The sequence below is a fragment of the Myotis davidii genome, unplaced genomic scaffold, assembly GCF_000327345.1.
Source record: "Myotis davidii unplaced genomic scaffold, ASM32734v1 scaffold135, whole genome shotgun sequence".
NCBI lineage: Eukaryota > Metazoa > Chordata > Mammalia > Chiroptera > Vespertilionidae > Myotis > Myotis davidii.
Window position 1 is genome coordinate 2,884,632 of NW_006289813.1, and position 12,910 is coordinate 2,897,541.

At 37.7% G+C, this 12,910-nt stretch overlaps 1 protein-coding gene across 1 annotated transcript in view; it reads right to left on the bottom strand.

The window, feature by feature from the left end:
- Positions 1–12,910, bottom strand: part of SREK1 (splicing regulatory glutamic acid/lysine-rich protein 1) — a 39,900-nt gene that overhangs the window by 18,547 nt on the left and 8,443 nt on the right. The window contains exons 3-8 of the mRNA XM_015563051.1: positions 9,466–9,630; positions 9,169–9,347; positions 7,872–8,002; positions 6,883–6,997; positions 667–786; positions 341–390 (exon numbers count right to left, since the gene is read on the bottom strand). Of these exons, the coding sequence (XP_015418537.1) occupies positions 341–390; positions 667–786; positions 6,883–6,997; positions 7,872–8,002; positions 9,169–9,347; positions 9,466–9,630 (760 nt within the window). The remainder of the gene's footprint in view (positions 1–340; positions 391–666; positions 787–6,882; positions 6,998–7,871; positions 8,003–9,168; positions 9,348–9,465; positions 9,631–12,910) is intronic.

Genomic DNA, 12,910 nt, shown 5'->3' on the forward strand with positions numbered 1-12,910 from the left:
TTTTCTCTTGTCCCTTTAAAAAAGAAAAATAAGAAAGTAAATTCACAACTGAAATAATTCTACTCCCTAAAAGGACCTTCCTCTCTTTCTTCAATAATTATCAATACAAAACAATTTATAATAGCTATAAGACATAACAAGTTTCTATATAACTCAGTTGTAACTGAAGCTACTAAATAAAACAAATATCACTCTAGCCAGTATTACTAAATCGTTAGAGCCCATGCACCAAAGGATTGCAGGTTCGATTCCCAGTCAAGGGCACTTACCTGGGTTGCAGGTTTAATCCCTGGACCAGTTGTGGTGTGTGCGGGAAGTGGCCAATGTGCCTCTCTCACACCAATGTTTCTCTCTCTCTCTCTCTCTCTCTCTCTCTCTCTCTCTCTCTCTCTCTTTCTCTTTTTTCCCCTGCCTACCTCCTTTCCACTCTCTCTAGAAATTGATGAAAAAAAAGACCTCAAGTGAGGATTAAAATAATTGATTAATTAGTAAAATAAAAACAAATACCAGGTGGAATTAAGTACAGAAACCTCATGAGTCATAATGGCAATCAGATGCAAATCAACGGCAACCAATATTAATCATTACTAAAACAATCAGAAAAAAAGTTTACTTTCCCTCACAACAGATTTTTAACAAAGCCTTTTTTTTTCACCCAAAACTCACCGTGAATGTGAACGACTCCTTGACTTTCGTCTTTCCCTGGATTTAGAGCGTTTTTTATGTGGGCTCTTAGATCTACGTCTATCTTTTTGTCTTGAACGTGATCTATTATGGGATCTACTCCTAAAGAAAAACAAATTGTTAGAATGTCAAATCTTTTTCTTAGAATTTCAACTTTTAGTGATGTCTTTCAAATAAGAGAATTTTAAAAACTATCCCAAAATATGTATCAATATTTTAAAATTCTCCACTATGTAGTGCTTTAGTTAGATTATCTAAAATACTTTATATATGGAAACTTTATCAGATTGATCATTATTCAGAACACCAAGATAAAAACAGAGAAAGACTTTATTTCCTGTGTCAGATTTAAGTTAACATTTCTCAGGTGTGGCTTTCTTTTGCTAACTTATTTTCCTTTTTTCCCCCTCCAGAATATCTCACAAAACGGAATATACCTCTATGAAAACAGAAGACAAAATAATGCTAGTTCTGTGCATTATCTCTTCTTCTTATGCGAATCTCTTTTGCTAATTATTACATGCCTTAATATAGACGACTTCTCCTATGATCCAAGTTTCCATATCACAAATTGTCTTTAACTCTTGACTTGCATGTAATGACTACTTGGAACTACAACTTATTTTGACAAGTTGTAATCTTGAGTAGTGATTACACAGTTCAATAGTTTCTATAAATGGCTGTGCGCTGTTTGTCAAAATACATATTATGAAGATATAAGCAGCATAGTACTAGTGACAGTACTAGTGTGACAGAAAAATAAGCATCATTACTTGAGTTAAAGCTAGACATAACCAAACGTTGGATTTGTAAGGCCCTGATTTTATAACTATACTAGTGATTGGCGCCAGTGAGAGCTTTATATGTATTGTGCACATGCGAGTCAACTTAGCCTTTTATATATATAAAATAAACTTGCTTAATTAGACCTGCTTTCTGATTTAGCTAAATTTTTTCCAGCCTAGTGAAGCACCCCAACTTCTCTTTCAGGTAATTGTCAGCAACAGAGCAGTAAATATCAACACAAAGCTGATTATTATTGTTGATCACGAAGGGAGAACAGAGGGTAAAATATTTAACTGCAGCAGTGTTGACTATATTCTGTACAATGAGAAAACCTGAAGTCATTTTCAAAGTCTACCGTTTATTCTTTTCAGTCAGGTCAAGTTTCTAAACTTTCTAACTCTCTGTTTTCCGGCTCATGAAAAGAAAACAGGATTCTCTCAAGTCTCCTATCTACCTACTCCAGGATTTCTGTGAGGATCAAATGAGATGGGGCACGGGAAAATGCTTCACAGACATTTGGTTGATATGTAAAATGTTTGCATGTGGCTATAAAGCAAGTCATGTTCCTAAGCTGAATAAACTCCAAGGAGGCTAGATGCTAGGGAGAGGAAGCCGGGCGTTCCTACGTGACGTCATTACCTGGCACCCACAGCGACTGTTTCCAAGCTGGGCTGTGGGCCACATTTTGCGCCATGGGGTCTCAGCAGCATTGGCTGCGATTTGGTGGGGTGTCGCTCTGGGAAGGTGGCAGGGCCTGTGTCCCACTTGGGGGAAGCCGAGTGTTGCTTTGTTGGTGCCAGGTCCACGGTACTGTTTCTTTGTAATGGCCAGTGCATGTCATGGCAGCTCCTGCATTGAGCGTCTGCCCCATGATGGTCAGTGTGCCTCTTATTTTCAACTGAACCGGTTGGACATACACTTAGCATATTAGCCTTTTATATATAGAGATAAAGATAGTTATTAAAAGAAACCCTTATTACTGAAATTCTAGAAAGAAAAAAACAATAGTTTTTCCAATTGTGAAATTCTCTAGGCTCCTTTTCCCACTGAAATAACTGCTTATGTAATATCTATATATATAAAGGCCTAAACGACCGGCCAACTGGCTGGTACCTATGACACACACTGACCAACAGGAGGCAGATGCTCAACACTGGAGCTGCCAAGTGACAGCAACTTTGCAGAGTGCCCTCTTGCACTCCAGGACCCCTCGAGGGATGTCAGACTGCCAGTTTCAGCTCAACCCCTGCAGGCCTAGCTGCAGGACCCGACCGGTGCACAAATCTGTGCACCAGGCCTCTAGTGTTTTTTATAATGAAATATCCTAGGAACTATTAAAATATAACAATACTGAATGCACACAACCTTAATAATAAACTGATGAGTCACTGGCTTTGGAGTCAGACAATCTGAGCCTAACACTCAGCTCTGCCACACACTAGCTGTGAGAACTCTGACTAGCCAACCTCTCTACCCTGAGTTTCTTCATTTGTAAATGGAGTAAGAATTACAGGGCTGTCATGAGGATTAAATCCGATGATGTATGAAAAATTAACTGCCTAGCAGTCTCTGGCACAGAGTAAATGCATAAAATTCCTAATTCTCACTGTCATCACCATCAACAGTATATATGAAAACTTTAAATTCTATATTTATTCCAAAGAGGTCAAATGAGCTGTCATAAGTATGCTTTATATAATTAAAAATCATTTTGAGAGTCATGTTTTCATGAATTAAAACAAATACCTATAAAAGAAATACATATAGTTAAATGCTGTGGTATACTATGAAATCAGACAACCCTCGATTAATAATGAAATCTTGTTTTTTAAACACATTTTTCAGTCAAAATTTGTTTTTCAACAGCTAATTTTCAACTGAACCACTCATCTATTATGTCTTTAAAAATTATACATTTATCTTCATACCACGTTTTTAATATAAGAAGATAAGTCAGAGTTTGTTGAAATTTTTATCAATAATAACCTAAGAGATACAGGATCAACTAATAGGTATTAAGGCAAAAATGAGAACATTTTTAGTCCATTTACAGACATCCACATAGGATAAAGGGCCTTTGCTTCTTTGTACTTAATAAAAAATCTTAAGACTTCTGTTCTTAACTTTACTAAAAATATAATTTGTTTTAATCAAACAATGCTTTCCACCTTAATTAAGCAAAGAAAACCCTTTACAATATTTAACCAGACCCCTGGTAGACACAAGTTAATTGGCTTCCTACCTTCCCTGTAGGTCTCCTTAGAGTTTGAAAGTTACTGCCCAAGAATAATTATTGTATTTTAATTTTGACATTAAATATTTTCGTGTCTCTACATCACCCTCTAGTCACCTACAAGTTTTTTTAACTAGGAATGCTAAAAGCTTCAAATCAAGAGTAAATCTAATCCAACCAAAGATAAGATTTGAACTACTGTTAGCTGTTCTCATTTTAGAGTAATGTGCAAAATTGCATTTATAAATTAAAGTGAATAAAGGGCAATTTACCATCATGTTGCAAAAACTGTAAGTCAGTTGTTTCCCATAAAATGTTATTAAATGTCTTATAGTCCTATGCTGGTCTTTAAAAATATAATAGAGTGCCACCCATCTTTCCTAACACTATCAGGATGAGAACACATGAAAATTTGGAAACAAAAAGTGGGAACAAATCATCCTAGTCCTAACCAAGGTCACAGTGACAAAAAACCCCTTCCTCCCTCCTAAGAGGAAGGAATAAGAAGGGTAGGGGCTTAGAAGCACCTGAGGACAGTGAGAACATAGAAAGGTGGCCTTCAAGAGAAAGGGCTCCTACAACCCACACTCCTGTTAAGTCTAGCAGGTCAGAGCTAGTGCTAAGGGCATCAAATCCCAACAGCAGGGGAGGCAAAGCCAAGAAATGTCCGACATCCCTCTTCCCTACTGGGGTGGGGGAAGTTACTTCCATGGCAAGGTCCTTAAGTTTTCTGGGTAAAGGGTCCCCCCCTCCCCCGCTTTAAACGTAACTTATCCTCTTAATGTATTTAAGAACTTAGTAAAAGCTATATGTTTCTATAAACCATGTATAAAAATAGTATGTGCTTACCAAAAATGTGTGTGTATTCATGTATATGTGTGTGTGTATATATGTAGATATGTGTATGTGTGTATATATAAATTGAACCATGAACAATGCAGGGGTTGGAGTGCTGACCCAACAGACAGTCAAAAATCTTCTAACTCCCCCAAAACTTCAGTCATCTCTCAGAATCCAAAAAAGACTGATTCCAGAATTAACCCCTCCCACCACAGATACCAAATTCTGGATACTGGACTGCACGTTCCAGTCCCTTATACAAAACTAGAGACCCAGTGCACGACACTCATGGAATGGGGGGGGGAGGGGGGGGGCGCTCAGCCTGACCTGCGCCCTCTTGCAGTCTGGGACCCCTCGTCCTTACCACCCGTCTGCTCACTGCTCCTTAGTGCTGCCAGGGAGGCAGGAGAGGCTCACACTATTGCCATTGTGCTCGCCAGCTGAAAGCCCGGCTTCTGGCTGAGTAGCGCTCCCCATGGGAGCACACTGACCACCAGGGGCAGCTCCTGTATTGAGCGTCTGCCCCCTGGTGGACAGTGTGCATCATAGCGACAGGTCGTTCCACCATTGGTCAATTTGCATATTAGGGTTTTATTATATAGGATGGCATAGAACAATGCATATGGTAGGCCTCTCACTTTTGTGGATTCCTAACTGCAGATCGAAAATATGTACTGTCTTCGATATGTGGTTGATTGAATTCATGAACCCTAAACCCACAGATATGCACAGCTATATATTTACTGAAAAGAATCCACATATAGGTGGACCCATGCAGTTCAAACCCATGTTGTTCAAGGGTCAATTGTATGCATGCCAAGAATAAGTAATTTATAATGCTACACAGTTAGACCTACATGAAAGCAGTCCCATGAATGAGAAACAATTAACAAATTTCAGTTTAGACTGAATAATCCTCCTCCCCAGTAACCCTTACAAAGGGAAAATACCCAAATATAGTTAAAATGATGAGAGCAAAAACCTTAAAGTGGATAGTTAAATTATTTGCCCCAACAGATAAAGCTTCCCAGAGATTATCAAGGAAACAATGATGTCAATCATTAAGTTTGGTTTTATTCTAGCCTAGAAAACCACTAAGGTATTAGATTTGGAGCCTGGCTCTTGTAATCAACACAAAATGAACTCTTCAATTCAATTCTGTATTTCCTTGACCTCCTTTATGTTCACCACATCCTGTCAACCTATACTAATGTCAACAATCTAGCACCACTACTTCTATACCCTTTTCCTTCTCCAGTTCTGGCTTCTGCTGCACTGGTCATTCCTTTTACATGAAACAACTTCCTTCACTTGGATCTGAACTTGCTTTATTGTAAGACTTTGGATGGAAGAATACAGTAAAACCACATGCCAAAGGAGATTTTGCAAACTAAGAATAACAGAGAAGTATAAACCAGTAAATAACAAGAAGTATACCCTATTAGAGTCAAAGAAATATTTTCCTATCTCATTGTTTCAATCTCCTTGAATAACACAGAAAAACAGGCTAAACTGAGCTTGCTGGTGAGGTTCAACATACTGCAGCATACTGGTTCCCTCCCCTAAAACTCTCCCCTCCTTTTCTAATACCCTCACATCTCACACAAATAAACATGCACACACTGTTATCTACCTCTTCTCTTCAGGCCTAAGTATGTGTGTGCATACAGCATACAGTTAGAATCCACTATATACATTTCCACATTTCAGTAACAGTCCCTCTACATTTTAAAGAAGACAACTGAGATCCCCTTTGAGTCAAACACAACAGATTTAAAAAGAAAGTTAAAACGACAGAGCTATGCTCAAAAATAAAACAAAACAGAAACAGAGCTTAAGCACAATACAATAGTTGGAACTAAAGCTGGAAGTCACTCCTGTTTCAGGTACCAAAGTACTGAAGAGAAGAAGGACTTGAAAGCAAGATTTGGGATGGTACTTCCAACACTTGAGTGGACTGGGAAGAGGGAGGGGGCAGCAACTTCAGCAATCAGCCATCAGCATCACCATATACATGGTTCCCTTTTCTCAATATGCAAAGTTTCTGCCAGTCTGTATAAACACTCGTTTACTCTTAGAAAAATCAGAAACATTGCATCTTAAGATAGAAAACCAACTTCTAAAACTAAAAATTCATTGAAATAAAAATGATGTATTATTAAAAATTACCTTTTAAACTATAGTTAATTATAATTAAAGCAATATTTCATGGTAACCATACTTTCTGGTGGTGAACTCTATGAAATTTCTAAATTCTGACATTTGGACAAAAACTCAGAAATCTTAACTATTTTTAATACAAAACCAAAAAAATTTAAAGTGATAGCAGAAATTCTCACCTGTGTTTCGACTGTGATCTTTTCCTTCTAGAATGGGATTTTGAGCTAGACCTGGATTTGGAACGAGTGTGGGAACGAGATCGACCGCCTTTTCTTTCATTGTTCTTTCCAGACTCTGGGAGGAAAAAACCACTTTGCAGTGTAAGCTCAGAACAATTAAAGATCCCAGTTAATAATCAGGCACAAGTGGAATGTACCACATATAGTGCAAGGGGCCTACTCTCTGTACATCCTCCTCCTGTGCAATTATCCTTCAGAAACATCCAAGAAAGTCATTGCATAAACTCGTTGAGTGCAGCCACCCTGCAGCAGTACATATAAACCAGATGATTATAAACAGCTGTTCGTAATATTTTGTTGCTGCCATAATGTACGATTATAACATGTCTGTAATTCCTATAACAGTGATTTTAAATCTTTCTCCATTTATTTTGCTAGAATTGAGACTTAAATTCTGAGTGCTAATTTAGAAAACTTGCTCAAATGTAAACCATCTAGACAGTTTTAAATTGGATTCTTAAATTTTAGTTAGCAACACAAAAGTTTGAAGAGGTAAGTGTTCTTTTACCTTGCTAAAACAGTGTCTGTATTTTTCCTAACTCACAGAATCTTTTTTATATTTACAATTAAAACTTTGATGAAAAGTAAGTCTGCCTAATCATCACATTTTAAATATATTTATTCTTGTTTTTGGTCTCACAATAACATTTATACGTTGCTTTAAGCAAGTCAGTTTTGAGCATTAATTTTGCTCTTAAAGTATAAAATTGATTAACTCAGGCTAATGTGCCTCAATTCAGTATCATGGGAAAAAAATGTGCTAAGTACTTCTTTGACCTTTGACATTAGTAAGTCACTTACTCTTTCTTGAGTTTCAGTCTTCCTGTTTGTAAAATGAAGGAACTGAACAAGATTAATTTCTAAAATTCCTTGCAGTTCTAAAATTCTATGATCTTAAACTATGACCTGTAACAACACTATGACCTTACCTGGTTCAATAGCAGCTGAGATAAATGACTGAGCCTCTCGTACTCGCTTCATGACTTCTTCTAACTCCTTAGCTGCAGCCTGAGGTGTCATCTCAGGGGGTTTTACTATTGCATTGTTGGAGTGATTTATTCTAAATTAAAAACATTAGCATATCACAAATACACACTATCTTTTACAAAACATGAAACAATTGTTTACACGATACATATATTTATGAATCGACGCCTTGAAAGCACATTAAGGGAAATATAGCTAAATACAGAATAACCACAACCAACCTCAAAACCCATAATGAATCTCATTTCTACCTGCCATCATCTCTTGCTAACAAAGCCAAAAGCAAGAGGAGAAAAAAACTCTGAATGTTAGCTGACTTCTTTAACAACTTTAATAGGCCAGGACAACTACTTCCCCTGCACACCTTAGAATTATAATAAATTAAAATGTTGACACCAATATTAAAATCAATCACTTCTATTTTTAGATTATAAGATTTTGTTGATAACCTCTCACCCTAGGAAGAGCAAGGGAAGCTGTATATTCTGTACACTATTTTAATCACCCCTGGAACACAGCTGAGTCAAACACAGCTTTGAATGTGGGAGGCATTTGATAAAACTCTTTATCTGCCAGGCAACAATGGTTTCTCTGATGCACATAGAAGAATTTCTTCAGTCTCACCCCTTCCACAATAGAAGACAAGCTTTCATTAGGAATAGTTATTTATCCTTTAATAGCAGAATCCTTATCAAACTGTATAACTAAGGTAATTACCTCAATAATTTGCATAAAATAGAGTATCTGATAGGCTACATCAATTTCTCATTTTGCAAACAAAGATAGGAGCCAACCTTAAAACTCAAAATATATGATTCAGATCATTTCTGAGTGCTTAATATTATTTTCTTCCTGGGATTTTGGATTTACCAAAATTCTTATTACTGTATTATTAAAGAAGTTCAACCCATATGTTAAATTGTCCATTAGTCCCGTCATAATGCAAAACCCACATGACCTGTTAAAGCTTATGGAAAAATACCTATGATCATTATATAGGATATTTAACCAACATTAACATTAAACTAAACTTTATAAAATAGAAAATAAGATGTCTTCAAATACAACCATAAAAACTAAAATGGTATCTCAGGTATTCATTTAGTATACTTAACACAAAGTCTTCCTTTCCACATATTGCCAATTACTATTAAAAAGAAAAAAAAAAGCCTTAATTACATCAAAAATACTTTAAAGTTTTCCAAAATCATTAAAATTTCTTTGTTTAGGGTTTCTTACTTCAATGGCCTGTCTCCAAACATAACTCCATTAAAAGCAAGGGCCCTTGGTACAGAATTTTGGTCTGCAAATTCCACAAAAGCAAACCGAGTTGGCTGAGTCTCATCACCTGCCATCCGTACAAACTTCACTTCTCCAACTTGTTTAAAAAATTCGAGTAGCTGGTCAGCTGTTGTTGTCTAAAGAAACAAAGTAACATTTTAATAAAGTATATTCTTTTTTTAAAAATCAGGTAAATATTACTTTATCAATCTATATGATTTTTAAGAAGGGGGAAAGAATCAGTGTCTTCATTACCTGGGAATTCAAATTGCCAACATAGACTGTTCTCCTGATTTCATCAATTTTGGAAGGATCCACATTTCCCATAAGTGGTGGCTGTGGTATCTCTCCAAGTGTTGCAATATTGGGGTCTAGTGCTGCTGCTGGTATAGCTCCCAAACTGCTAAGGGAAACACCCAACTATTAAGAAGAAGGGGGAAAAAAGCACATTTTTGGTTAGTATCAAAAATTACCATTATCTAATCTTGAAAAGAATTGATCAACTCAACATGAATGGGAAGAAACTAGGGGCTCCTAGCTTTAAGCCAGGGATATGTCTGAATTATTAAGGGGGAGGTCACAGAAGTTTTTAATGTAATTCAAAATGCCACATATTTCTTGACTATCTGGATTTTTTTTAATATATTTTTTTTATTTTTTTATAGAGAGGAAGGGAGTGGGATAGAGAGTTAGAAACATCAATGAGAGAGAAACATCGATCAGCTGCCTCCTGCACACTCCCTTCTGGGTATGTGCACGCAACCAAGGTACATGCCCTTGGCAGAATCGAACCCGGGACCCTTGAGTCCGCAGGCTGACGCTCTATCCACTGAGCCAAACCGGTTAGGGCGACTATCTAGATGTTTTATCTACTCTTAATCTTGACACTAAAAACACTCAATTGTCATTATTTACAGTAGTTATGTCCTACTGAATTCTCATTATCTGTAGTAGTTATGTACTATCAAGTTGTCACAAACACTGAACTGTTGAATACTGAATCACTGTTCCTAGGGAAAATAGAAGGCTAGGTTCCTAACAAGTCTCTGGTCATAATATTTTCATCAACCAACACATAACCTTATTTTATGTTGTGTTTCTGTTTAAAGACACCTTATTAAACAATTATTTTTGATTCATTATCATTGAACTCATAGTCAGAAGCACTATCAACTCATTCCTGAAGGAACCCTAACACATATTTTCTCTGTAAGACATATCACAGCCTTCCAGCCCTTAGAAACACTAGACAGCACTTTAACACTACACTTGGGAGCTTATTAAAATGGTGAAATCATTCACAAAAAGTACAAAATGTGAAAAACATGGCACTAAACAGACCACAACAAGGACTCTTATTTATAGGCATACCCTGGAGATATTGCCGTTTCAATTACAGACCACTGCACCACCGCAACAGGGCGAGTTGTAATCTTTTTGCTGGTGCAGGTTACTGCTTTCAATTTGTAAAAAAAAAAAAAAAACAAAACACATGTAAGGACATAAGCACAGTGCAATAAAATCAGGTACACCTGGCCCTAGCCAGTTTGGCTCAGTGGATAGAGCATCAGCTCGTGGACTGAAGGGTCAAGGGTTCAATTACCGGCAAGGACATGTACCTCAGTTGCAGGCTTGATCCCCACCCAGTCTGGTCAGGGCGTGTGTGGGAGGCAACCAATCGGTGTGTCTCTTCCACACCAATGTTTCTCTCACCCTGTCTCTCCCCCTCCCTTCCATTGTCTCTGAAAATCAATGGGAAAATATCCTCAGGTGAGGATTAACAAAACAAAGCAAAACAAAAAAGAGGTACACTTGAACAGCCATTAAATCTAAAAAAAAGAGCACTCCTCTATTTGACTTCATCTGGGAATGTACATATCAAAAACTCAAATTTATCATGATTCTGTGTGTGTCAATGAATGACTGCAAAAGCACCACAAGTACTGATTTTGAGTCTTCTAAATTTTAGCTAGTGGGTGAATTCACAAACAATAAGAACTGATTGGATCTTGGGCATTCACCAACACCGACTGTGCACTAGTTAACAATATCATAGTACTTAATTTTTCCTGGGTTATTAATCCTCATATCAACCCTAAGAGACCATTACTATTACTATTATCACAGATAAGGAAGACTGAGAGAAATTAAATAATTTTCCCAAAGATACTCAGCTAACACATGGTTAAAGCAGGGTCCCATCATTTACAGACTAAAATGAAAACGGGGGCAAAGTTTACCTAAGGAAAAAACCCCTAAAATATTAAACCCTTATTTATACTATTGCAGGAAAAGGACAAAAACCTTTGAGTGATCTTTCATAGCACTAGTACACTCAGTTTTTAGTTCAAGCATTAAAGAACATATTTTTAATGTATATTTACACTAGAAAAGATGGAAATCTCAGAATTTGAAAATGAAAACGTTTTGCAGAATTAACAAAAAAACCCTTTCAAGGACAAAAACACTACCACTTCCATTTCCACTTATACAATTTAAGAAAATTTTGAGCACTGACTACACTACATACGGATATATTATTGCAAAATTACTAAGACTTAACAACCGTTAATAACACTTCTTAAAAGTGAAAATACAAGTTGATGAAAAAAAAGTATCACTTATGCTTGTCAAAACAGCCAGTTTGCAATCTTTTAAAAACATGTCAAATCATGTCTTACCCCTGTCTAAAACTCACCCATGACTTCTCATTACCTTTAAATAAAAATTACTGGTAAATTCCTTTCCATGACCTAAAAAGCCCTAACTATCCCTCCCTTCACTCACTATGCTTCAACCACACTGATTGCAATTCTGTACCTTGAACACACAAGTTTTTCAAATCTTAGGGTTTTTAAAAAATCCTCACCGGAGGATATGTTTGTTCATTGATTTTTAGAGAATGGGAGAGAAACATCCATATGAGAAACATCAATTGGCTCCTCCCGTACTTGGCCCAAATGTGGATTGAACCCACAACCTATGTGCCCTGACCTGAAATCAAACCCACAACCTTTTGGAGTACGGGATGATGCACCACTCAACTGAGCCACCCAGCGCGGGTCCACCTTAGGGCTTTTCACATAGTGCTCCTTCCTCCTGCCCTGAAAGCTCTTCTCCCCGCTTCTGCCAGATGACTTCTTCCAGTATCAGTTTAATCATCTGCTCCAAGTCAGTTTCCCTGACCTTATTATATGAAGCTTCATTTACTCTCTACCACATGACTGGTTTTTCCCTTCATAGTATCCTATATAATACAAGGGTAATATGCAAATAGATCGAAAGGCACAACAACTGAACAACTAATCAAAGCATAATATGCTAATGATATGCTAAGGCTGCTCAACCACTAGCTATGACGTGCACTAACCACCAGGGGGGCAGAAAGTCAACTGGTCAACAAGTCGCTATGACATGCACTGACCACCAGGGGGAAGATGCTCCAACGGGTAGGTTAGCTTGCTGCTGGGGTCTGGCTGATCAGGACTGAGCAAGATGGGCCAGACATGCCCTGGAGTCCTTCGGCAGTCCCTCCCTGCCCAATGGTGCACCAGTGGGGCCCCTCAGCCTGGCCTGCACCTTCTTGCAATCCGGGACCCCTCAGGGGATGTCAGAGAGCTGGTTTCAGCCCGATCCCACAGGCCACTCCCCTTCGGAGGGCGCCAGATGCAGGGCTCATGGCTGGAGAGCGGCGCCCCAG